General features: G+C 38.9%; 1 protein-coding gene and 1 long non-coding RNA gene across 5 annotated transcripts in view; one reads left to right on the top strand and one right to left on the bottom strand.

The window, feature by feature from the left end:
- TUBGCP6 (tubulin gamma complex associated protein 6) lies at positions 1-23,922 on the top strand. 4 transcript variants are annotated; one of them, XM_040594732.1, is made up of 26 exons: positions 1-93; positions 789-1,596; positions 3,081-3,244; positions 4,692-4,902; positions 5,406-5,579; positions 6,609-6,730; positions 7,062-7,137; positions 7,622-7,731; positions 9,513-9,604; positions 9,702-9,841; positions 11,539-11,688; positions 12,340-12,421; positions 12,500-12,588; positions 12,762-12,877; positions 13,546-13,684; positions 13,774-13,890; positions 14,141-15,455; positions 15,865-15,926; positions 16,154-16,346; positions 16,618-16,786; positions 18,127-18,268; positions 19,370-19,564; positions 19,839-19,971; positions 20,201-20,414; positions 21,451-21,650; positions 23,442-23,922. In XM_040594732.1, the coding sequence occupies exons 2-26, from the start codon at positions 850-852 to the stop codon at positions 23,531-23,533; spliced, it is 5,244 nt and encodes a 1,747-aa protein (XP_040450666.1). In that variant the 5' UTR covers positions 1-93; positions 789-849; the 3' UTR covers positions 23,534-23,922. The 4 variants fall into 4 exon arrangements, with proteins under 4 accessions (XP_040450666.1, XP_040450667.1, XP_040450668.1 ...); XM_040594733.1 differs by having other exon boundaries at positions 15,871-15,926; XM_040594734.1 differs by lacking the exons at positions 1-93; positions 789-1,596 and having other exon boundaries at positions 3,192-3,292.
- LOC121088514 overlaps positions 23,519-27,083 on the bottom strand; it is a 6,223-nt gene continuing 2,658 nt past the window's right edge. Inside the window, exons 2-3 of the long non-coding RNA XR_005827975.1 lie at positions 24,944-26,435; positions 23,519-23,829 (exon numbers count right to left, since the gene is read on the bottom strand). This is a non-coding gene — a long non-coding RNA (uncharacterized LOC121088514). The remainder of the gene's footprint in view (positions 23,830-24,943; positions 26,436-27,083) is intronic.

Raw genomic sequence — 27,083 nt, forward strand, 5'->3', positions numbered from 1 at the left:
GTGACGTCAGCGCCGCCGTGCGCGGCAGCCCGCGCCGGGTGAGGAGGCGGCCGTGGCGTCCCGCTGCCGCCCGTGCCGGGGAGGCCGCCCCAGGTACGGCGGGGTGGGGAGCGCGGCCGCGGGGTCCCCCGGGCGGGGGAGAGGTGGAAGGCGGTGGCGGGGCGGCCCCGCGCGGTGCGCGGCTCTGCGGGCACGGTGCTGATGCTGAGGGCGAGGGCTGGCAGGCGGCTCTCGGGGGTGGAGGAGCTGGGCCCAGCTTGATCCGTAGGATGCGCCCCCCCCGCCGGGAGCTCCTCCGGGGTGGTGCTGGCACCGGCACCCCCCGCACCTTTCCGATGGGTGCTCCGGAGCCGCCGCAGGGACGGAGGGCGCCGCGCAGGCCAGCCCCGCGCCGCGGTCACCGGCAGCAGCCCGCCGCTTCTCGCCGCTCTGTGCGTGGCTTCTGCCGAGGGCACTGCTTGGGGGGGGGGGCAGGTGGCGGGTGTCTCCAGGGAAAAGCTGGAGCGGTAGAGCTTTTGGAGGTGTTCCCACGTGAATCCTGTATTAGATCGGGACAATCTTCTGTCTCAGTCTGTTGAGCAAAATGAGGTGTCTGGAATTAAGCTTGCAGCAGCAGCACCTAGCTTGTGATCAGAGTCACGGTGTTATTTTTATAGCTTGTGTCCTAAATATGTGTTAGGTTGGTTTTCTTCTCTCTCGTTTTGGGCAGTTTCAGTTTAAGTTAAAGCATATTCATCAATTTCTCATACACATTACAAGCGTTTCTTCCTTTTCCTGATATTTTTCAGGTCTTCACATGAAAACAGAGACCCAGACTGTAACTGCTGTAACTTGACAACTTGATTTGAAATGGAGAGCATTACGCAGTTGTTCAATGATTTGTGTGAAGCACACTTGACAGGTTTGCCGTGGAAGGTCCACCTGGGCAGGCTCAAGATCAGCAAGAGAAGGGCTAAGCAAAATCTGAAAAGGGTTGCTTATAATGCCCTGTTCATAAACCTTTTTCAAGATGAGGCTCGTAAGCTGCAATCAAATGTTTCCAGGCTTCCTGTGAAGAACAAAATTTTGATGCTGTCTTTCAACTTGAGAGTTGGTGGCCTAGGCGCTCAAGCGGATAGACTGGAGAATCTTGTGGAGGAACTGGAAACAGCTGAATGCTTACCATTTACTGAGGTTAATTCTGTCTTGGATCTCTTAGTACAGCTTGCTGGAACAGGTCCTCCTCAGCTTGTACCCCAAAAAAAGGACTATTTTTTGAACAACAAATACGTTGGGAGAAATGTCAAATATCAGGGTTACGATTATTACGATGTAAGTGTATTTGAAGCTGATATACAATCTCTAATAACAAATGAAGAATGTCAGTTCAATGACACAATTCAAAAGACGCTTCAGATAATGGAGGCTGCACCTGGCACTGGACTCCCTGCCATAGGGTTGTTCTCACAGAACTATCCTGCTGGTGACAAGTTTGAGAAAGAAACGCGGGTCTCGCTCTTCGGTGCTCTTGTCCACAGCCGTACGTATGATATGGACATCAAGTTGGATTTACCACCAGTGCCTGACAATGCAGATTTGTCTGGACTTGCAATTAAAGTATGGTATCATTTGTTTTGGACTTAAGAGTGTATGCATGCTTTCAATATGCCACTTGGATACTGTAATTTAAGATACAATTAGTGGTTACATTTGTAATAGAAGCATACAGTGTTGGAACGTAAGATGGAGCAGGGATCCTTTTCTTTGCTGACAACCAGATAAGCTTTTTGCATTCAGAGATGTATGATAACAAAAACCTCGGTCTTGTCCTGTAGCTGTGTAAAAACCCCATGATTTGGCCATAGGCTTTATGAAGTTAAGCCATCAGCTATATCTGTGCCTTCCCCACCCTAGTAGTCTTTTGGTTGCATTTTTGCCTGCCTTGTATATTGAACTCTTTTGCGTTGTTGCTTACATGTTACTGTTCAGCTTGCCTGCGTAAGCATTTCTGTCTGAATGTACATGTTTTGCTCTTCAGTATGTTAACTAACTTGTATTTTCTTCTTGGCTTATTGTATCTTAAAACATTTGTTTTGGTTATTATATTTCATTGAACCTCCTCATTCCCACTGTCCTTTTAACTCTTCTGTGTGTACAGTTTCTACTGTATTTTTTCCCCCTTTTGTTGTCCGTTCTGTTTATTTTTGTTATGTTTTATTCTCATAGAGGTACTTGTCAGGGTTTTTTCATTCTTTCAATTTTTACTGTGTGTAGGTACGTTTTTTGTACTTCTGTACTTTTAATCGTTAATTTGTTCCCACTGCTTAACATGTGGATAGCTCTTGTAGTTCCCTTAACTCGGGGTCTTTATTGAAACTTAAAAGGCAGACACATTGAAAAAGAAAACCCCTGCTTTTCAATGTGCACATATGGATGTAAGTTCTAACTTGGGAGAGGCAGAACCTTTTTGCGTAAGTACTGTATTCTTTCCATCAGACTGGAAAATTTGTGATTTATTGAAGAGCAGCACGCTGCTTTTTATGTGGGTGTGATTGTCTTTTTCTAAAATTAGTACTATTCTGATATACAAGTTCTGTTGAGTGGGAGTTGAGGATGTGGCATATACATTGTTTAGATGCCTGCAGATTTTCTGCATATGAATAAGCATAAGGGAGCAAACTATGTTTGTCATAGTTAATGAAATGTTTACAAATTTGAAGAATTAGGGTCTGGGATTTTTACTGAAAAACTGAGCAGTATGGTTTTATTAGTGTTACATATTGTTGAATGTGTAGACCTTGGATTCTCAGTTTGTAGAACTATATGCTTACCGAAGGAATAAGTGTCAATAATATACTGACAAACAGTATATTGTTTTGATGGTGATTGTTGGTTTTTATGTAGGCATTAATACTTATAGAGACTTATCAAGTGAAAAGAGTGCTTGCAGGAAAAACCTAAAATAGATACAAAGGGAGGTCGGGTGACAGGTTGTCATATAGAGGCACTTGATCATGAATGACAGCAGAGCATCTTCTGTGTTAGCATATGTTTCTTCAGTAAAATGTTTTTACGTGTAACATTTGAACTCTCCCTGACAGGTTCCCCAAAGTATAGACCAGTCAGAAGATGAGGGATTCCAGTCAGCATCCAATCTGACTCCTGATTCTCAGTCAGAGCCGAGCATGACTCCAGACATAGACTTGTGGGATGCAGTGCTTACATACGGACCCAGCAAACGAAGATGTTGGGAAAGAATTGGATAGTACGTGTCTGATGTTACTGGCAAACTTACTATGCATCGTATGAAAATGTATGAAGGTGCATTTCATCTTAGTTACAAATTACCTCAGTATAAATAGTGAAACGAGCATATTTAATTCACATAATTCAGTATACTGCCTTCATGATTGAGAAAGGATTAAAGATCATGCAGTTTCAACAAACTAGTTCTTAGGTTGCAGCTGTTCCATAGGAAGAGATAAAACAAAATCTTCTTTGTCAAAAACACTGAAGACATTATGGAAACACTTTCTATTTGCGTGAAATGTAACATTTTTCTAACCAATCTGACTTTTTGTGCACTATGCAATTTATCTCAGTCTAAAATGATTCCATATTTTCAGTTTCAAAAGAGAAAGTGGTAGTTATAGAGCACTAGAATAATTAAACACACATCTCCCAGTATTGTAAGATATTGTATTCCTTTTCCCTGTCTGTAACCAAAACAGAAATTAACAGGTTTCTTGATGGTGTAGTTAGACTTGTAGTTCTGTTGGCTGTTGAGCAGAAGATGCATCTTCTGAGACAAGGCTCTGTATAGCCCTGTTAAAGCTTCCTGGCTTCCCTAAAATAGAAGGACAGAAAAAAAAGCAGGTATAACGGGTATCTTCCTTTCATTCCTGATGGACGGTGCTGTGTCCAAATTCTTGGACAGAAATCCAGAGATTCCTGGAGAAACTTTGCTCTGTGTGTTTTCTGTAATTTTAGGGAATAAGCTAGTCATGTGTCTGTTGCAGTATTACACAGTGTGTTTTTTCAACTCCTGATCCTGAGACGCTCAGAAACTTAAAAGTTCCCTGATGTGATTTTTAAAAGCTGCTGTAGCACACTAGCTTTGTTCCTAGTACAAGGCAGTTTTTCTTGCTAACATTTAGACTGTAAGGACCTTAGAGTCAAATATAGACTATATATTTATATATATATAGCCTGACAGCTTTCATGTAATACGTGGTACTAGAATTCAGAATTCTTGGAAGAATCAGAAGGAGAAGCTGTTTTTGAGGGGATAGTAATCCTCGCTGGGAAGAGCTAAAATGAGTTAATACAAGTAGTTATAGCATTTTGAGCATCTTGCTCTGTATTTGAATATTAGTATTACATGGACCCTGGAAACCTGGTGTACTATCGACCTCATTTTCCTAATGTGAAGACTGCAATCGGGGAAGGCTGCAAAAGAAGCTGGTATTTCTCTTCCAAGGTTTCAGTCTCTGAACTCGTGTTCAAATTACCTCTTTCTTCACTGTACTGATGTGGGCTACAGTTTCATTGACTTGAATGCGCATTCCCTTGAAAATGTACTATATTTCTAGTAGCTTTTTCTGTGGTCAATACTGGCTGTGTAAAATTCTGAAATGCCTTCTTTTCTTTAGGAGATGTATTTCCTTCTTTTCATATCATTACCTTGTAATGTTGTGTTTACTCTGACGCAGCCCGCCTGGTAAAAAAGAGGAACCATATCTTACTGAAGCTGGGAGAGAAGCTTTTGACAAATTTTACAAACTTCGAGAAGGGGAATTGCAACTGTTTAGTAATACTGTACTTCAGCTTCCACAGCTTGTGCTAATGAAAGAACCTGAACTGGTTAAGGATGTCTTGAATGTCCTCATTGGTGTGGTATCCACTACGTTTTCACTCAATCAGGTGTGGAAGATTTTTAACTGTGCTTCTTAGTCACAACTTTTCTTGTTTGTAGAGGTTTCCTCTGCAGCACATTTATTTCTTCTGAGATCTTGCAGCTGTGGATACTGTTAAAATGATGAATGCGACCTAATGGCAAATAAGGCAGTATTTATTTATTGCAATAATGGTGTTCCTGCAATAGGCTAAGAGTATTTGTAGTCCTCTAAGTGAAAATAGGTTTATGAACACTTGAAAATAGAGGTGTAAATAGTTGTAGATAGGATTTTCTTTAAAGAATTAGATATGAGTCTTACTCTATTTGAAAAATACCGTTCATACTCTTGAAATTTTGCTACAATTTAATGTTTATCACACTGTTCTAGCTATATAGTATCAGTCACCAGATTATCTAAACTGAAAATGTCTGCTTTATTTTTATGTGTAAATGTTTGCAATTTTAAATCAAAATACAGCTATGTGACAATTGAATCTGACTTTTTTTCCCCCTCCCTATATCCTTTTAGGCGGCTCAGACATTTGTGATAAAGGAGGGAGTATATGTATCTGGAACTTCACCAGAGACAATGCACAACCTACTCTCAGAAGTTGCAGAGTATGGAACCTATTACACACGACTAAGTCATTTTTCTCTTCAGCCAGTTTTAGACTCTTCATACAGCAAAGGACTTGTGTTTCAGGTAAAATAGTTGTGTTAAGTCATCGAGATTTAATGGGCTAGTTGTCCTAATTAGGTAGAGAAGGTAACTTTGATTTCGTGTAAAGCTGGAATTTCTGCATTCTGCAAAGCATTTTAAGGGTACTGCTCATCCCAGGTTGGCAATGAACAGTGCCACTGTGTTTAAATCACAGCTCTGTCTGCTTAGGGCTTGCTTGCACCAAAATGCATGATAAAAGGTTTTCATTACCTGAAGTGTGATTTGTTTAGGCATATTGTTCTGTTGAGGACTAAAGGAATATAATTGTTAGATGTTTTAAAAACATTGTATATTTATACATTAAGATCTATAAAATTAAAATACAAGAACTTTCTTAATATGGTATGTGTATATATATAGTATAGATCTCTAAAAAAATAAAAATGGAAGTAGAGAAATATGATATTTAATACCTTTAGTTATTTTCTATTAAGTGCATATTTTGCCTGTCATTCCTCTGTATTATGCTGAACTGTATGTAGACCGTGTAATAGCAGGTGATTTAATCTCTTTCTAATGTGTAGAATTAGAATTCGTTATGAAAATGTATTCTTTCTGGATATTTTATTTACAGCAATGTTAATGGAAACTGAATAAGAATGTCTCTCCTTGTCTTGTTAGAAAAAGTTCTAGACAAGTTTTTTGCAGTATCCAATTTAGGATGAAAGTAAGGAAACAGGTTTCCCTAGGTTTATATTATGGCTGTTAAGAGGACAAGGAGGTCCTCTAGGGGGAATTCAAAGAAGCTGAACCAAGATGCTTTATTGCACTGTGTGTGAGTACAGGCTCTGTGCACTGATGTATAAAGTGTATAGAGGAGTCATTTGGCTAATTTGAATGTCTGAAGTTGCGTGGACCCTTACTTTCCCCTTACTTTGGTATACAAGTCTCTGCATATACAAATTATTTTAGTGAAAGGCTTGTTTTCATGCTGATACAATTGATGTGAGACATAGATAGACTATAAACAGCTGTAACAGTAAGACTTTAAATATTTTCTGTTGATACTAGGCATTCACAAGTGGGCTGAGAAAGTATCTTCAATATTACCGAGCCTGTGTTTTGTCAACACCTCCTACTTTAAGTCTTCTAACAATCAGCTTTCTCTTCAGAAAATTAGGTCGTCAGTTGAGGTAAGAGAATAACATTAATATTTAAGGTTTTCATAGCATAAAATATGCAATCTATTTCTTCATATACACTAAAAGAGACAGTATTACATGTGCATTTTTACATAGTCTTTCAGTATTTTTCCTGTTATTGTAACAGAAGGATTTCCTTAAATACAGAAGATTGTAGGGAAAAATGTGTAAGGTCTTTATATTCAGTTTCTTTGTTGTCTCTGTTACCATTCAACTGATACAGTAGGGGTGTTGTATGATATTCAGCTTTAGCAAGGTGCATCACTGTGATCTCGGAGACTTCTGGCAGAAATTGTTACATTGTTTTAATACTGTTTTTTAGGTATTTAGCTGAACTTTGTGGCATAGGAACAACTGCGCTGGCAATCAGTGGTGGACCTGGTGCTTCATTTCCTACGGTGATAATTTGATGTTTTTATGTTTGATTTGAGTTAAGATTCTTGAAAATTGGGTAGAATTTTACATAAAATATTTAGTGGTGTTTCTGCTACCAAAGGTATGACCTTGGACCTCTAATTAGAATGCCATGATCCTTTCTCCAGATACTTTAAAATTTGGAATTTTGTGTTGTGTATTCAATACCTGAAGTAAACAAAAGACCCAAAATAAGCCTCAGAGCACATTAAAATTCATTCAAAAGGAGGTATTTGTAGCAAGGTGAGTGAATCTCACTCTCTAAACATACCTGTTTCTCTCCAGTGACTATAAAGTGAGCTTGAGGTAACTAGCTCAGATCTTAATTATAGATAGCTAGAGGAATTGAGGTGGATCCTGCCTTCTGTGTCTAGTGAAACATGTAAAGCTGTGTATTTCTGAGTCTTCTATTATTAAAGTTGTATTGAAGTTTGTTGCCTAATATTCTAATATTTTTCGGTTGTTTAGGGTGTTAAATTGCTTTCATATCTGTACAAAGAGGCTCTCAACAACTGTAGCAATGAGCATTATCCAGTTCTTCTGTCTTTGTTGAAGACAAGCTGTGAACCGTACACAAGGTGCGTCCATACCATTCTCTACATAATTGTGTTTAAGAGCAATTCTGAATTAGCAGTCTGGAGGGTAATTGCTAATTTAACAATGGCTGTTAACATTTTCAGAGAAAATATAAGATGTGGCTGTATCTGCAAAGTACCTACTGAAATTAATTCATTTTTCTGAATCCTTCTTTCTCTCTCTTTTCCTGCTCAGTTATAATATAAGGGGTTTGTATGTGACTAGATTAGTAAATAAATACATGTAAATAAACTTTTTTTCTTGTTGCTGGTCCTGGAATTTCATACTCGAATATAAATTTCAGATAAACTTTTTTCTTTTCATACCTGTAGTAATATCCTGAAACTGGCAACTAACAGGTTTCTCTTGGAGTTGCACAAACTGGGAAACTTCATGCTTATTTCCACTGTTTTGTGGGCTTTTCAGTAAGCAAAGATAAAAAAAATAAAAAGCTGTTGTTCATTAAGTAGATGTAATTAACAATAGGAAGTAGAGTTCCTTGGATTGCAACAGTTTTGTTAAGCAGTGCACATCAATTTAGAAATTGTTAGTTTATAGACTTTCTGAAGAGATACTACTTTTTTTTTAATAGCTATTTATATGGATTATAGCTGTGGTCCATTATCAGTTTACAGTGATACTTAGTAGGTGTAATGATACTAGAAATATAAAATCTGGCAAAATGCTCTAAATCTAAGACTCCTCCCATGGCCACCCATCTTGTTTTTAATTCCTTCTACATTAAATGTCCTTCAGAGAAATTTAATTTCAGATTTACCAGAAGACTCTTAGAAATATCTTCACAGCTCCTGCTCTGCAATTTATAGAAGATAGTCAGATTTCTGAAATACCAAGGGCAGGATATCATGGCATCACAAGGAACGTAAAAATATGAAAATATGCTTACTAGTAGGTGATACTTAACTGCATTGACTCCTAAATTTGTTGCAGATTTCTACTGAAGCATGAATGATATACAGTCAGGGCTGCTGTGGAAGGAGACCTCCATGATCTGCACAAAGTGTTACCCTAATCATTCATTACCCTGAAAAAAAATTAAATAATAGAAGTCGTTGGTCAAATAAATCATAGAAACATGAGATTTTTAACACTTTAAAAGTTATTAACTTTTTACTTACAACCTTAAAGTTGAATGGTGGTTCCTGTGCTACATGCTTCCTGTTTGTTACACTGAACCAACCTCTAGAAACAATGTTAGTATTGCAACTCCTAAGAAAAGAAAAGATTATCTTCAAAGTGCTCTAAGCCTTCTTGTCTATAGCTCCAGATAACTATGTTTTTATTTCTTCAAGTCTGGTTTCACACAGAGGAAATACGAAAAAACATAAATAGATATTCCAACATAGTAGTTCTCATTATTGCATGTGTATTAGGTCCGGAGGAAAAGTATTGCATCTTTGTTTTTATACCCTTTCAGTTTCTCCATGCTGTTTTTAAAGAGTTACCTCTCTTTAAAATAAACCCTTTCTGCTTATCTCTCCCTATGCTTCTGATGTGCTGCAAAGATTTCTAGAAATTTTTGATAGATATAGTAAATTAATACAGAGAAATAAAAAGGTTGTTTTAATTAAGACAGTGTTCTTATACACACAATTCTGTGTGTATCTTTAAATATCAGTGTGACAGCACATAATTGCTGGTTTTTATCTTGCCTATATCTTGTGTGTTTTGATGTTTTAAAGAGTACACCTACTGTTTGGTTATAATAAAGTTGAAAAGGCAAGAGGATTGATTTTCAATATTGTACAATTATATTTTTTAGATTTATCTATGATTGGGTATACAGTGGTGTATTCAGAGATGTTTATGGAGAATTTATGATCCAAGTGAATGAGGATTATCTTTGTTTCAGAGGTACTGTATGTATATGATTAAATTCTAATTTATGTAGTATGTGCTGTTAATGAAATAATTAAAAATATATACTCTCATCTTTTTGTTTGATATGTAGATAAACATTACTGGACTCATGGTTATGTTTTGATTTCAAAAGAAGTGGAAGATTGTGTCCCTGTATTTCTTAAACATATTGCTAATGATGTATACATATGTGGGAAAACCATAAACTTGCTGAAACTGTGCTGTCCTAGGGTAAGTTTTGGGTTGTTTCCTTCCTGTTACATTGAGAAAACCATGTCTCTTTAGAGCAAGTTTCTAGTTTTTTAGCAAGTTTGCCCCTTTATTGAAAACTGGTATTGCTGAGTAGGATGTGCGTTCATGAAAGGCGATTACTTGCTCTCAGGTACTTGTGAGCTGACTGTCCACTCTACTTGCTAACACCTCACTGCAGAAATACAAATTTTTAACAGCATCAAATTTATCATATCCAATGCATGTGCTATTATGTCTTCTTTATATTGAAAGCAAATGTTTTGGGCTTCCAAGCAAGTGCCTTCCATTTTTCACACAACTCACACTGCTATTTTTTGATTTCAAGATGCCTTGACTCAGTTCTGCGTAGCTCTTTTATTTCATCTCTATTGCTACAATTCCATAAGTGCTTAAATAGTTCTGTTTGTTCATGTTTTGGAGAACAAGTTTTGTCCTTAATAAGAAAAACATGTTAAACTACCTTGCGTCTTCCCTCTTCTCTATATATGTTTAACAATGAAACAACCACAGAGGTGTCAGAAGTCTATATGCACTATTTCCCAAGTAACTAGTTTGTGGGTTTTTTTTTAAGATCAGAGCTCCCCAGTCTTGACAGAGCTGAGCAGCCCAGTATCAGCTGCTTGATATCAGATACCAGGCATAAACCTAATATCTCAAGTGAGATGACCCTCTGCTAGTTCCTCCTACTATTCTAAAACTGACTTAGGTGTGCCAGTAGTACTGGGCTTTTTATAAAGCAGTGTCCGCCATCGTTTCCATTATAAACTAAACTACAGCTTTTTCAGTCACTAACACAGTATCTTAATAGACAGAACATTCCCCCAGGATGTCTGGCACCAGGTTCAATCATCTTTCGTGTCTGAGAGTGCCAGTCGTGTTTCATCCCTTTCAGTGATAACGCCCGCAACAGCGGCTCTTCATTTTTGCTTAGGCTGACACAGTCCCAGGAACACAGCTCTAGGGATCCCATCTTGTGGCTCTTACCAGTAGACTGAGGAATCCACTGTGAGCATGCTTGTGCGCTCTTTTTTTCCCCTCCCCCACCCCCATAAAGCTCACTTACCTGTTTTCTGCACTGAGTAGTACAGCTTCAGAGATTTAGGGATATTGAGGTGGACCAGAAAAACCCAAGATACTTATCCTAGAGAACAGGTACTCCGTGGGGTGCACTGGCCGTATTTTTGATAGTTATGTCTGGTGCAGAGCTCTGTCCTGTTGGTGTATGTTAGTTATGTTCCAGACAGTTCCTATTAAGTGGGGATCTGTGGGGGATGTAAGTGAACAAAACCTAACTTCTGATAGGAGAGATGCATTCAGTGCTGAGTTACTCAGGTGCAGTTAATTTGGGTGTTCAGAAAAGCAAGATGTTAGGCATTTAGAATGACTAGTATAAAATTCTGTATCAGATTTTAGATTCCTATCTGATTCAGTGGGAAAGAGGGGACTGAGAATTTGACCTGTGATCCAAGTTCTGGAACATTATACTTCTGTCTCCTGCCTCAAATGATATAAATATTAAAGCCAATTATTTTAATAAAAAAATTATATCCTGTGTGGAGGCTTGTTTGAGTATTTTGAAGCATTGCTAAGTTAAAAAAACAAACATAATGTGAGTTTATAATGGAACATTTTACAATTTAAAAGATGTATTTAAAAAGAAATTTCTCATTTTTCAGCATTATATATGTTGGTCAGATATACCTGTTCCCCGGATTTCAGTTATTTTTTCGCTTGAGGAGCTGAAAGAAATAGAGAGAGATTGTGCAGTGTATGTAGGTCGAATGGAAAGAATTGCCCGATACAGTTCTATAAGCAAGGAGGAAAAGGTAAATGAATAAAAGAATAAAGACCTTATCGTTAAGATATTTTTTTTAATACTAATTTCTCATTTTTGTTATTCCTGAAAGAATTTGTATTTGTGGTTAGTATTTTTTCATTGGTCAATTGCTGTTTGAATTGTTATCACAGCATATAAACTTACTTAATATAGCTTTTAAAAGTATAGCTGGTGTGTTGTCATTTGTTGGCATTTTCATATATTAAATGGGTTTTAGAGTTCCATCTTAGTTCTATGCAGCAGCAGATTTGCTCTCCTACTGAAAAGTTCTGAAAAGATTGTGAGGTTCTAATTTAATAAATGTGACAAGCTGATTAGTAACCAGATAAGACTCTTTTTGTGATTTGCATAGCTAATTGTTTTTTCAGAACTCTTTTAGTTATAAAGAGACTTCTGCCATTCAGGTGCCATCACTATAGTGCATGTATCAGATGGATTTGTTTTAAGGTCTAGAGTATTAACTTTCAGTATTAGTTTATAGACTTTACATTTAATTAATTGTTTTATTCATATTTCTGTACTGTAATCATAGATTAATGACCATTATAAAGTGTGCACCTGTCTTTGCAACAGTGTATTGTCGAGTCTAAAATAATAGAAAAAATGCCTACCTGTATTTTGGTTTGGGTTTTTTTTTTAGGATTTACGAATGGAAATAGCCAAACAAGAATTAATTGTTCATGCTCGAGAAACTGCTAGCAAAGTATTAAAAGCCATTAATGGTAAGTTGCAGTAGTGCTTCATGTGTTTTCTAGTGGGTTTGTTAATGTAAGCTATCGGTACCTTTATTTTTAATACAGATCGACAAATATCAGAACGCATGGCTTTGGATGCAAAGAAGCGGGAACAGTTTCAGAAGCTGAAAGAGCAATTTGCAAAAGACCAAGAGGTATTTCTCTGTGTGTTCTAGAGGCCAACTGTATTTCTTAGACAAATAATTGAAAGGGCATATTGATTTATTGAATGAATAGCTCATGGGGTACAAATAAGAACTTTTCTTGCAGAAGTGTGTGTTACAGCTGGTATTGAGAGTGGCTTTTAACAGTGTTAAATATTATGCAGCGTCGCCTTGCAATAAAGCAAGAAGAAATTGATGATGATTTCAGCTATGCCCGAGAGCTCAGAGAGAGAGAAAAAAGACTGAAAGCTTTAGAAGAAGAACTGGAAAAAAAGGCAAGGTAAATGTATCAGAGTAGTCTCCCAAAGCTTAGATAATCCAAAACCTCCTAAAGACCTCAGGAAAAACTATTGTATATTAAATCTACGGCACTAGCAGTTCCCAGACATTGCTCTCCAAGGGTAATGTTTGCAGTTAAAAGATGAATGTAAGGATTTTTGGTAATTTATAAGCAATTTTGTGATTTAGGAGTGGTTAGTGACCCAAAAATCTGGAACCTGCTGATTTATACCAACCCTATCCAGATTGGGTTTTGTTGTGATCATAATTCCAGTAAAAAAATTAAATGCATCTTACAGTTAAAAGCTGAGCCCACAGCAAAAATGGTCACGTGTATTTCAAAGCAGAAACAAAAAGCAGATGGAGGAATTGGATTGATAATTATTTGAATTTCTCTTGTTATGCATCTAGTTGTATTTTACTTTCTTCTGTTACATCTAAAAATACTTGAGATGAGTGACCTGCTAAGAATAGTTACAGAAATACAGACTGAGAACACAGTCCTGTTTTCTTCACCTGTTTATTGTTTGTGATTGAAGCTTCTGTTTTCTACTTTTTAAAAATTGCTTCTTGTTTCTGAAGTGCTAAAAGGTCTTGTTCTTTAGAAGGGAAAATGAAAATGACTATGTGAAAATCTGTAACTTTAGCTTTATTTTTACCTTCGTTTAGGCAGGAATTAATTGACCATTATAGCAAACTCTCTGACGATGCAGCCCGTAGGGAACAAAGAGCGTTATGGAAAATCCAGCGACACAAATTGGAAACAGCCCGTCTGAAGTTTCTATTAGAAGATCAAAAACGCATTGAGGTATCTTCTGAAAAGATATAAGATATGTAAAAAAGAAAATTTGGTACTTGGTGCTCAAAGACTTTTGGTTTTGTCTTTTTTACTTACAGGAAATGCTTGAAAAACTTCCAGATGGAAACTACAGGAGAAAATTGGATGTTATTCCTTATAAACAGTGCCAGCTGGCCTTAGATAAAAACCCTCTTGTGAAAGATCCACATTCACAGGTGAGTTTACTTTCTTACATAAACTGCAGGTTGTTGTTCCAAGTTTCCCTCAAGGGAATCCTTCTCATGGTCCATTGCAGTTCAGTAAACACAAGGTTCGCTATAACAGCAGGGTGAGCAGTTGTCATGTTGTTTGTAGTACCTCTGAAAAATTGGAAGATTTTACATCTTACTTCTAATAAAGTGGCATCCTGATAAGTAGCTTGATTATGTAACTAGCCATACAGCATAATAATTATTTCTTTTTTAGGTGTCTTCTGTGAAACCTCTGAATTCTAATGAGAATGTTGGCAGAAAAGAATCCGAGCCTGGGCTGGAATATGCTGCTTCTGCTGACAAAGCACTGCCCATGCCAGAGCTGACAGATAATAACACTGATCAGCATTTTCAGCCTAAAGCAGCAGGGTCTGAAAGCAGTCTCCAAAGTTCGGAGAAAGCATGCAGTCCTCCACACAGTGCTGATTCCTTTCCTGAAGCCAGTGTGAATATAGAAGATTTCTTATCAAAGCCACAGGATGAACAACCTGCTGCCATTAACGTACAAGGATCTTTGCTGGATGAAGCATTCCGAAATATTAACTCGGATCTTTCTGGGACTTCTCAAGTAAGTACAGATCAGCCTGTCTTGGTAGGAGTACTGGAAGGAGAAGACAATACACCACTGCATCAGCAAAATGAGTATGACTTTAATACAGTTCTCAGACCATTTGCAGCTTGGCAGGGACATGTTAGAGTTGGAGAAAATGTATTTGATGGGGAGTACAGAAGGCCTAGGTGGAATATTCGTGGACATACATCTGATGCCAACATCAGAGTTGGAGAATACGTACCTCATGTGGACACTTACCAGCCACATTCAAGTCCTTATGGGCATTCTTCAGACTCCCATATACAAATCAGCGGCTATATTGCTGAAGTTGAATCTAGCCAACCCCGATGGAATATTCATGGGCATGTTTCTGAAGCTCATATTAAAATTGGGGAATATGCTTCAGAGGTAGAGCCCTCAAGGCCGAGGTGGAACATTCATGGACATGCTTCAGAAGCCAATATTAAGATTGGAGAGTATGTGTCAAATGTAGCTCCTACAAGGCCTCGATGGAACATCCATGGTCATGCATCTGATGCCAATATCAAGATTGGTGAAAATGTGTCAGAGGTGGTCTCGGCTAGACCTCGTTGGAACATCCATGGCCATGCTTCACAGTCGCACATCAAAATTGGAGAACTGGTTTCAGACACAGAGCCTTTGAAATCTCGTTGGAGCCCATTTGGTCATGCATCCCAGTCAAGCATCCAAGTAGGGAAGTGGGTCCCATCTACAGAAAATGATCCAATACCTCATCGTAACACCATTTTGGGTCCTTCATCTGACTCCACAGTTCAGACGCTTCTGTATAGTGAAGAGTGGTCTCCTGCTGAAGGCAGCAGAAAGGAAGCAAAAACGTCAGAAGTTAAGGAAAAGACTTTACCACAGTCACAGTCATCTGATAGTGTTCCAGTCTTTCTTCATGCTAATATTAAAGATGACAAAAATGAAAATACAACAGGAGAGAAACAAGAAGGTAAAGTAGCATTGTTTATTCAGTCAGTATTTGTTTAAGGGGTCTTGAAAATAACTGTAAATGTTTGTGTTCAAAATGGGTACTTATTACTTAATTCCTTGCATAGCTTTTCAGACACAGAATTTAGAGGAAAGAATTTGAGCTTAGTCTTGCCTCTTACATAAATGAAACAGAGTATTAAAAAACCTCTAGTCTGAAACTTCGTGGAACAGGACCTTGTGGGATCTGGAGTAGAGAATAGACATGAAACTGCCTGGGTGGGACTGCGGGGAGGGCCTGTTCCAGGAGGGGGTCCGTGATGTCCTATAGAGAAATTCTGACAAACTTTGTGAGCAGATCTGAGGTATGAACTAAGTATTAGAAGCAAGCAAGCAAGTCTGAGTAAATGTTGTCTTTAATTTACTTGTAATTACAGTAATTGCAAATGTGATCAACAAGGACCCTTCTCCAGATTCCTCACAGAGCTTACAGGTAAGAAACTAATTGTCGAGAAGACTTCCTTTCCTTTCAAAGGATTAAACACCCTGGTAGTTAAGGTAATGCATTTCTGTCCTAATCTGGTAATCACTGTAGTACCGTGTTGTATGTCAGAAAAGTACAGGTGAGTAAGCTCTTTTATTTTCAGTAGGAGCAACTAGTCAATTGTGAGTAGACAAAGCCAGCATTTCTCATACAACTTGTCCTTTTTTTTGTTTTAGGCAGAAGAACCTGAAAAAGCAATTCCACAAGATGCTGCGCCTCAGGAAACTTTGTTTTCTGAAGCTAATACTCCAAAGACTGAGGAGGAGGAAGGGGGAGAGGAAGATACGTGGAAGAAAGAACAAGCTTATTTGAAAGCCTTATCGGATCAGTATTGTATTGAAAAATATCAGGATAGTTATGATTTGATGTGTGAGTAGAACTGTTGGAACATTAGATCAATAGAAGATGTGGTAAACTTCAGCAAGAAAGCTGAGTGCCGAACAAAATAATTGAATTACTAGTAGATTGCCAGTATTATGACCTCCAGTAGCCAGGCAGTTCTTCTAGGCACAAAGATGAGAAATAAATTTTGACGCATTATGATGATATAACCTAGAGAAGTTTGTAGAGTTTAATAGGAACAGATTATCAAATTGCTTAAATGTAGTAACTTAAGATGTTTATGTATTTTTGAATTTAGCAGAACTACCAGTTTCTCATCTCTTGCATCATGTGATACCAAGATCGTACACTTTTCCTGTGGATCCTATGGTACAGTCAGCAACAGATGAAACAGCTGTACAGCTGAGTGAGCTCTTATCTCTGCCAGTGCTGATGAAGCGTTCTATTACTGCTCCACTTGTATCTCAGTGAGTATTTGTTAGAAATAGTGAATCGATAATTTAGCAATGTCGTGTTTCTTAGTTCTTTTTTGAGACGAGTTTCACATAGATCTGTTCTCTTAAATTTTCACTTTGCCCCCAGAAGTGGTCCAGTGGATGGTTCGTTACTACCCAAAAAGTTCAGATTTACATTATAAATACTAACATAAACTTATATTTTAATGTGTTAATTAAAAATTTGAACATCTATTTGAAATACAAGGGCTTGGAGGGAAGTTTTTGGTCTCAGACTTGTGGATTATGCGGCAGTAGTTTCCACACCATTGGCTTCCTCGTTGTTTTAACAAGATTTATTTAATGTTTGTGCTAGTTTTTTATTTGGCAAATGAAAGATGAGGGGAAAAAAAAGAAAAATCTTTTGATTGTATTAACGCTCATGCATATTGATCAAGATAGATTTTATGTTTCTGTGGGAACTCCAGCTTCAAGGCTGTCCTGAAGTTCAATGGAAGCTGTTATTGTTACTATTGTATGAGGTTTCCCTACATGTTCCATGTTGGACCGTTTCATTAGTATATCTAATGGTATTTTAAACAAAAGTTTTTGTTACTGTATACAAGATTAGCTTCTGTCATGAACACAGTTACTTACAAATGTGTTGAAATGCTTCCCGTTTTGGAACCTCTTGTATGTTTGGCTTCCCATTTGCTAGCTCAGAGTATGCTGTGCTCAAAGTTTGGTGCGGTGTAGAAAGACATCGTTATCTACCTTGGTTTTAAACATCTGGATTGGCTACCAGAATGATCTGTGTACAGATTCATGTATTCAGGAAAGCAAAGTAAGCGAGCCTGAGTTGTGTGCTGGCAGAATTAGCCTATCCCTGATATGCAAGTTAAATTATTTAAAGCTAGCTTGAATACCTACACTGTACTGACAACTGTAGCATAGACCTGCCCTCAGTATCTAGTGTCAGATCTCTACCAATTAGGGTATTCTTCTCAGGGATTTAGTAATCTTTCTTAATCTGTTTGTGTAGATGACAGAAATAAAACAGAAAGCTATTGATAAAGTGTTGCTCCACGCCCAGCAGCATTTTCTAAAGATCATTAATGTAGCCAGTCTTAAAATGCTTCCCCGGTACTGTTCAAAACCCAGTTATCTGAAGTGGTAGGTTTTAATTCTGGTGTATTTTGGATGAAGGTTGTTTTTTTTTTGGTCTCATTTCTTTGGCTTATGTGAATATCATCCTGTCTTGGACATCAGAGTTAAGTACTGGAGCATTAATCTGATGTAGCCACAGCTGAATGTTAACAGTAAGGAAGGAGTTACTTGTAAGAATAATACCTTTTCTGTGTTTTTATTCTTAGTGTTTCTCTTGTGAACAAAGCAATAGTTGATTACTACTTCGTGGAACTGAATGTAGAGAAGCATTTTGAAGCACTGAGACACTTCTTGTTAATGGAAGACGGGGAGTTTGCTCAGTCACTCAGTGACCTGTTGTTTGAGAAGGTATTTGTTTTGTTGTCTTAACCCTTGGGTTTGGGTTGTCTGCTTTAGTGTGACACCTCCGGATTAGTTTGGATGGGATGAGGGAATGGTGTGAATTAGAACCCTGGTTTGTGCCATTTTCCACTTTGTGCTGTGTTGAGAAGTCTTGTAGCAAGGAACTCTGTTAACGTTGTAAGGACGGAGGCAAAGGAAGGTCTTTGCTTGGAAGTAATGCCCATATCCAAGGAAGTCCCAAGGAAGAGAGTAAAATTTCCTACTGCTAATCCCAGCAACAGAGTACAAGGATTTGGCATATCGAGAATAATAATTTCAAACTTTGACAGATAAGCAGTCATGGAAGGGTATTTCACTCTTTCCTGCAAAAAAAGCTGCACTGCTGCTCTGTCCCCTCCCATCTGCTGGCAGCAATGCTGGAAGAGCATGTTGCCATTTGCGAAAGGCCTGTGTTGGAGAATTCCTACTTTTATCTCAAATATCTATAAAGCAGAGGGGAGGGCACCTGAAGAGAGTGCTGGCCCCTCTGATGAGACAGTATTTTTGCGACTTACCCCTGTGCAAGGTCGGAGGGGCGGCCTGGGTTAATATAACTGGTTGCCAGGGGAGATGTGTAGCTGTGGGGTGGTTAATGCATTTCTCTAAATCCTAAGAATGCTTTAGACCCAAGCAGGGAAAGCATTTGGGGATGCAGACTTGATGAATAGCTTTATTTGTAAACCTGTGGGAGCGCAGAGTTGGTGAGATAGGCAGATTGGAGTTACCTCGCTGGCTTTCTGCCCCACTGAAGCCTGAAGGCTGTATTCCCTGCAGCAGGAAAGTGTAGCAGGTCCTGAACCGCAGCAAACTGCAGTCCAATATACCAAAATAAACCAGCACAGGTATGAAACTACCTTCGTGCTGTGAACAGCAAATAGTTCAGAAGTTGCTTCTTATGCTGTTTATGCATCCCTACGGCAGAAGTAGAAACTTCTAGTCACAATGGTGGAGCAGGACAGGATAGTCACCACTTTACCATGCTGCTTTAATTCACCTGCGTTCAGGAGCCATGTTACATAAACATTAATACAATGTAATTAGGATTTTATTTTATTTTTTTACCCCTAGCTTGGATCAGGACAAACACCTGGTGAATTGCTGAATCCACTGGTTCTTAATTCTATCCTAAATAAAGCATTACAGTACAGTCTTCATGGTGACACCCAGCTTGCTTCCAATCTTTCTTTTGCCCTCAAGTATCTTCCAGAAGTGTTCAAGCCCAATGCACCTGATGCTCTGAGTTGCTTAGAGCTAAGGTACAAGGTAAGAAAGCATGGGGAAAGGTAGAATGCTGCAATTATACCATGGTATGTAAGAACTGTGAATAGATTATGTAAGAATACGTAAAGTTAATATGTTTTTAAGAATGGAGTAAAAAATTGTGTAATGGAAATTACAGGATTTACTTAGCCTGGGCATTGCATTATTAAAATACATACATTAATTTCTATGTCCCTGAAATACTTGTGTCTGAAATACTCTTATAATTTCTAACAACACAAAAATATAGCGTGATCAGCACTGTTGCTTCTTTTAGGTTGACTGGCCTCTGAACATCGTTATTACTGAGAGCTGCATGAGTAAATACAACAAGATCTTCTCCTTTTTGCTTCAGCTGAAGCACATGGTGTGGACTCTCAAGGATGTTTGGTTTCACTTAAAACGCACTGGTAAGTATACTGAGTGAACTAGAAACTGTACTGTTTAAAATTCTTTTAGCACCCTGCTCTAGGCAGTTGCTTACAAACAGTCACGTCAAGCTTCAAAACCCACAATTTTTTTAAGAAACTTGCTTGACATTTTAAATAGGCTCTACTAACAGAAACCTTCGTTCCCTGAAAAATTCTGATTTTAGATGGTCTCTGTGGGGTGATGATATATTTCTGTGTTTATTTTCAGCTTTAGTGAGTGGTGCCTCAAATTCCGTTCAGTTTCGACAGCTCCAGCTGTATAAACATGAAATGCAGCATTTTGTGAAAGTAATTCAAGGTTACATTGCTAATCAGATTCTACATGTTACGTGGTGTGAATTTGGAAACAAACTGTCTTCTGTAGGCAACCTGGAAGAAATTCACAGAACACATGCTGAATACCTCAACAAAGCAGTCTTCAGGCAAGCTACCATACTTACTTTTACTTTATATATTTAAGTTATTGGAGCGGCCAGTCTAGCCTAAGGCATTTGTGCAAAACTGACTTCTGCCCAAGCAGTCTTTATACAGAAGTGTCCTTACGTAATGGAATCCAACTTCATGGTGCATTATGAGGTCGTACTTTGATGCTTTTCCTCAGCTACCCATCCTCTTCATTTCCCCAGACTCCTTGGAGTTGCCTCCAGCTCCTGTTCACTCTGCCTCTGCAAGCTTTAAATCTACTCAGGACAGCTCTAGCCTGAAGACTAAGGACAGACTTGCCACAGTTCTGTTTTCCTTTGTAAATGAACGTGGTAGCTGAACGATTGTAAAATGCTTCTCTATGTTATATATGCCTTAAATGTGTGTGCAGTGACCAGGACTGGACTTTGAAGGCATAAATGTGATGTGATGCCTCTGTCCAGCTTTATGAGCGGTGCAAGAGACATCTGTCTTCTAGGCATCACAGGCTTTTAGCCCTTCGGTTTACTGTGAAGCAGAAGCGTGGTGTGAATAAAGAGGAGAGGAGCTAGGATTTGTTTGGTTTCTTCTTAAAGAGTATACACTGGTACGATAAAGAGGGGAGACGGAGGGAGATGATAACACAAATTATAAACAAGGAAAAAACCCTATCCTTTTATGTCTGTCTTTAAGTTTTAGTTAGAAAATATTTGTCTAAAGCTGCTGTTTGGATACCAGGTGCTAGGATGAGAAAAGTTTAAGGAGACCCAGAGCACGATAATGTTTTTAAATGTCATCTCTTTTGCAAATGCAGATGTCATTCTAGAAATCAGATACAGCAGCACAAATACCAGTTTCTTGGAAGAGTAAGCAAACTCTGTTAGGTTTAGGCACCTTTTTTAAAGTCACCATTACTGTTAGCTACAGTCTTGTGGATTATTTTTTTTAAAGCAATTAAAGAGGGGACCTAAAGGATTGGTCACCCCTTTGTATTTTTAGTCCTACAACCAACAGATTATGTCAACTGCATTTCTAAAGCTGGTTTTGTTCTGTTAGGGGTCTCTTGACAGAGAAGGCAGCCCCCGTGATGAACGTTATACATAGCATCTTCAGCCTGATTTTGAAGTTCCGCAGTCAGCTGATCTCTCAGTCGTGGAGCTTTGATGCAGGGAAGCAAATGGCTGTTCATCCCAACTTTGGTCTGATGCAGCAGTCATATAACACCTTCAAGTATTACTCCCACTTCTTATTCAAAGGTAAGAAACTGCATAAGTTCTAGATAGGAGAAAAAGTCAACTGACAACTGAAAAAATTACAAAGACATTTTGGAAGTATAATGTCAAAGTAGGAAGACGTGTGTACTTAGCATGTGTTAGAAAATGCGGTTCCCAAATGAAAATGGCATTATTATCGTTTGCAAAGATCTGCATATCCATCAGTTGGAAAATGTCCACACAAATCTAACAGGTATCCCAAAACTGAGTGTAAGTTTTTGCTAATTTGCAAAATAAGTATTTGGTATTTAGCTTTATGTATGTGCTTACTTTTTTCTTTCCTCTGGAATTGAGTTCTGAAACTTTTTATTGGCAGCAATAAGAGATCAATACCACTTAGAAGTAATTTTAGATATATCTGCATTAGTCGAGCGTTACTGTTGTCAGGAGATTGGAAAATTCTGATTCCCATGTTGCACTAAGGCTCAGAGAACCTCCTAGCACTAGTTGGAGCTTATATCCAGTGCTCCAGGCAAGTGTTTTTCAACTGCACAGATCCATTTGCCAAATGTTCTTCCCTTTAACATGGTAAAATTTCTTCTCGCTGACATCTTAGCCTACAACGTGAAGAAATGGTCATCTCTCTTTCCTCTCCATTTCTCTTTCAGATCTTGCTTGTGTTTTTAGTACAAGTTACTTATGCTTCCCCCCAGTACAAAGATGGTTCACGGGATTTGGGTTGGGTTGTTGGGTTGTTTGTTTTTTTTAGAAAACCCTTAATTCCTGAAGGAAGTGTGACTGTCATCCTTAGATCTATTTTTCTAAACTATTTCCTAGCCAGCCTATATTCTTCAGGAAATGAGCTGCCCTTTTTATTCTTTAAGGATATCCAAAAATGGTGTCAAAGGACCAAACCCAGCTATTTCAGGATGAGTTAGAATGGCTGCTTCCAAATTCTACAGGAAGTCAGAACACCTCTGGGAGCCACCTAAGCCCATACTACGAGATCTGTGGTTGCTTCATGGACAGAGATTAATAGACCACTCTGTAAGGAAATCTGATGAGTGACCTAGCTCTTTACACCCTCTTTATTAAGCACTACAAAACAAATGTGTGCTTGTTCATCTACACTTCAGTCACCGTGCATTGTAAAATGCTCTCTTTCACAATGGGTTGATCCAGAATCCATTGAAAGCCAATACAAAGCAGTCTGGACTTCAATGGCTTTGGCTCAGGCCCGAACTTCTAACTATACACTTTCCCTTCTTCCTTGCATGTTACTGCTGCTTGCTGATTGCATTTATATTAGTGCATGGGATGTTCCTGAGCTTAGGGAGTTTCCGTTGCCTTTTTACCTTTGTTACTAAGGATGTTTAGAGCAGTCAGTTTGTTCATATGTAGAGCTTGAGGGGTTTGGCCCAGGAATTTCTCTTTGGTTTTCTCTCTCACAACGGACTTTGCTCAAGAAAACTGCGGAGCTGTTTCTTTCACAGAGGTCACTAGAGGATCTAAACATACTTCCTGGTCAATAGAAATTATGATAAGAACACACTGTCTTACTGTGAAAGCAACTTGAGAAAGCTTTTCATTATTAGAATAATACAGTTTCACTCTAGAGCTGACATGTGATCTTTTGTTTGCATCTTATTTGAAATACTTTGTAATTCCAGAAAGAGATACTGGACCTTTCTTATGCAAAAATATACATTTGTTTCTATTGGTCTTCAGATTTCTGCATTAGGCTTTTAAAAAAAATTAAAACGCACAGATATTATCAAGGCTGACTTTAGAATATTAATCTTAGTTAAAACTTATTTTTTGTTTTTCTTCCAGTGGTAACAAAGCTTGTAAATAGAGGATACCAACCACATTTGGAGGACTTTCTGCTGCGAATCAACTTTAATATTTACTACAAGGATAACTGATCTCTATAGATAGGGACCACTGATAGCATGATAAAACAGAAACAGATAAAACTATATGCTTATGATTTATAGCAGCTTATGCAAATGCCATGCAAGAGGCATTTTTCTTCAGTGAAATAACCTGCTGTCTAATAGCTTGAAGAATATAACCACCACATACAGAGAATGACACTTCCTAAAATCCACCACAGCTACCAGTTGCTTGATCTGTTGAGCATTGATGTTGTCATTATTGCAAAGATAGAAGAGCTGAGTGCCTGGTCTTCGCAGGGGAGGGCGAGTGCAAAACTGTATATCTGTGAATGTGTAAATGTTGTATTTTCAGTGATGTGAATTTCCTCCAATGTAAATACATGTATGTTAAATAAATTAACAGATACTTTCTAAAACTGTTGAGAGACGAGTATGAGGTACAAATGTTCAGACAGACATAAGTACCTGTCTGTGAGAATTAATACAAATTTGAAAATAAACCAATCTAAACACGATAACTAATTTCTGCAAGGCTGTTAGTCGCTGTGGAAGAGGGCATCATAAAAACCACCCTGTGCTAAGGTGACCTGCTAGGAGATACGGTATTTGACTATTCAAGCACTTGGTAATTGTTGGATTGCTTGTGCCAAACTTCGTTTCCTTATCCTTCCCTGATTTAAGCTACACATCTTATTTTGTATTCCAAATAATGCTTTCAACTGCAGTGTCACATTTTCAATTTGCTAATAATTTTCCTTATTTCTTTGAGAGGCAGTCTGCTTTGAAATATGTTGATACTGAGATTCTGCAATTACAGTTGCTGCTTAAAATGTGGATATATTCATCAAGAGCTTATTGTCTGATTAGTGGCCACTTATTTAAAAGTACAGGCACAGTTAGCACATTACCAGTACTCTGGAATATAATATATATAATAATCATCATAAAAAATAATCAGATTCTATTTCAGAAGAAAAAAAAAATCATAAAACTCCTTACACATAATCAGAAAATAAAGTTAGCATTAGAGTCAATATACCAACTGTAAACCAACTGCTCCTGCTCTCGTACCAAAGGTGGTAATGCATAGCTATAACATACATCTTTATGCTGTTTCTTTATCTGTGCTGTATTTAATTAACTAGCTTCCTTCTGTTCTAAAGAGCAGGAGTCTGAAAGAGCAAGTGGCTTGCAGGTGAGCTATTTTTGTCGCCTGGGCAGGCACAGAGCTGTTTGTCTACCTGACTTGCTCTTCAGGAACTTACAAGGCCAGGTGTGTACGCGCAAGCTTGCCTTCCGTTGCAGACTGGTGCCTTGTCCTGATGCCCGACTCCCCACTAGAGAGCAGCCACACAGCTTCTGCAGCAAGCAAATAGCAGATGTTTGGGACCTTGGAGCTTGACGCGACTGTGTAACTGTAGAAAGACAAAGTTTTACCTTTCCCACGAACCCAGTGTAGCTCCTGGAGGAAGACCACGCTGCCTACCTGCAGTCAGCTCTCTGAAATGCACTCAGTGCCTTAGCTGGCCATTGACAGGCAGCAAAGAGGGAAGCGAGAAAAAGTGATTCAGAGTACCTAAATTAACCTCTGGGTACATCATACATGAGGAGCAGCCTTCTCTCTGTTGCCTCCTAAAGGAGTCCTCTATGGTGAAGGAAAGCAGGATTAGCAACAGGTAAAAAGCAAGAGACTTCTCAAATGCAAGCCGTGAGTACTGCTCATCATCACCCCACTGCACACTGATACAAGATTCCCCTCTAAGGTGCTGTGCAAGGAGCCTGCACACGCCACCACCATCCCCTTAGTCAAAGATAACAAATAGTTTCTCTTTAACCATTTGAAGTGCTTTATCTTAATCCCCTATACTCTTGCCATCTTCATACTTCCAATTTTCAGACATGCATAGAGATAGTGATTTTTGCAGGGGGGGAGTTGTATCAGGCTATCTCCAGAGACCTGTTCCAACCTAAACTATTCTGTGATATTTTTGATTCAGCTTAAATGCTGCTACATGAATTTGTTTGCATCACCCTCCCTGTCCTCACGCTGAGCTCTGTAATGCTGATCATTTTACCAAATCCACCCACTTTGATGCACCTAGTGTTAGGTGCAGTCCTACAGTGATGACCTGCTTCCTTTACAGCCAAGCTTTTAGAAAAAAAAAAAAAAGGCAGAAAATATGGAAAGTAAGAAACATCACCCTCCCACTCCCCCCTTTTTATTGATAAGCAAGACACTATAGGGCAGGGAATAGCCCTTCAGGCAGTTCAGGTTAGCTCCATCCCCTTCCAACTTCTCACCTACCTCCTGGGCAGCGGCAGAGCAGAGCAAGACACAGCCTTGACCTTGTGCAAGCACCAGCAGCAGCCAAAACACTGCCCTGTTACCAGCCCTGGTGTAGCTGCAAATGTAAAACACAGGCCCATACAGGTGGGTATGAAGAAAGTTAACTCCATCCTGTCCAGACACTGCACAAAGTAAAATCAATTTGGTGCAGGAAATAATTGCTTGCTTAGAAAGGACAGTTAGGAAATACCAAAACCCACCTCAGACTAGAAAAACTAAAGTGTATTTTCAACTTTGTGGTGTTACCTGAACACTTCAGTATAGAAATGGTTGCAGTAGCTCTGTGCTTTTCTGCACAATAGAACTTCTAAGCGCAGTGGACTGAAAGTCATCCAGAAGCATCTACAAATCACAGCTTTGATCCACACCTTGGCACTAGTACCTCCTAATTAGAGGTGGAAAGGTGAAGGACGCGCAGCCAGCTCAGCTCCCAGTGTACGGGGCTGTCAGAGGCAGCCGAAGGGCGCTCCCTCCTTGGCCCCCTTTTGCCCTGGCTTCATAGCCATTGAAGGTGGATTTGCCATCTCCACTTCTGGGGAAGAGCTGCACGTGGATGGATCACCTTTTGTTTTTTCCCTGTGACTGGAAAGAACAGAGGGGAGAAGCCAGTTTACAGAACAGGACTGTGGTAATGCCAGTGCTGGTGCCAAGTTCATTAATTCACAAATGGAGTATTTCAGGGAAGAGTTTCCTGTCCGACAGCAACCGTGGAAACGCAGAGGCCAGGCAGAAGCCCCCACGCAGCCAGCAAGTGTCCCTGCACCGCTGCTTGGACGACCCTGACGGAAGAGGTAGAAGCTGCCTGTGACTGACCCCCACCCGCTGCCCACAGTGTCAGCTCGGGGGTCCTTTCCATTTCTGTGCTCAGCTCACGCACCACAACGGGTTGCTGCTTAGGGGATGGAAAACCTCAGTCACCAGCCGGGCCTGGGAGCCAGCAGAGCTTTGCCATCGCCAGCAAAGCACTTAATTGCTTAGTGATTTAGATTCTCTACCTTAAAAGTGGTAATAGTTTTGTGTTTGTGCAACCTTTTTTTTCCCCCCCCAAAGAAAAATGGAAGCAAAAGTTATTTATATATCAATGTATCTATTGTTCTACAGTATTACAATGACAACTTTTTTTAAAAAAAAAAACAACTCCAGAATAGAAAACACATGAAATAAGCTTTGTAGGTCAGCTTACCCTACCAAAAATGTTTCTCCTTATGCTTGCACAAAGTGTCATTAAAT

Source organism: Falco naumanni, chromosome 5 (genome assembly GCF_017639655.2).
Source record: "Falco naumanni isolate bFalNau1 chromosome 5, bFalNau1.pat, whole genome shotgun sequence".
NCBI lineage: Eukaryota > Metazoa > Chordata > Aves > Falconiformes > Falconidae > Falco > Falco naumanni.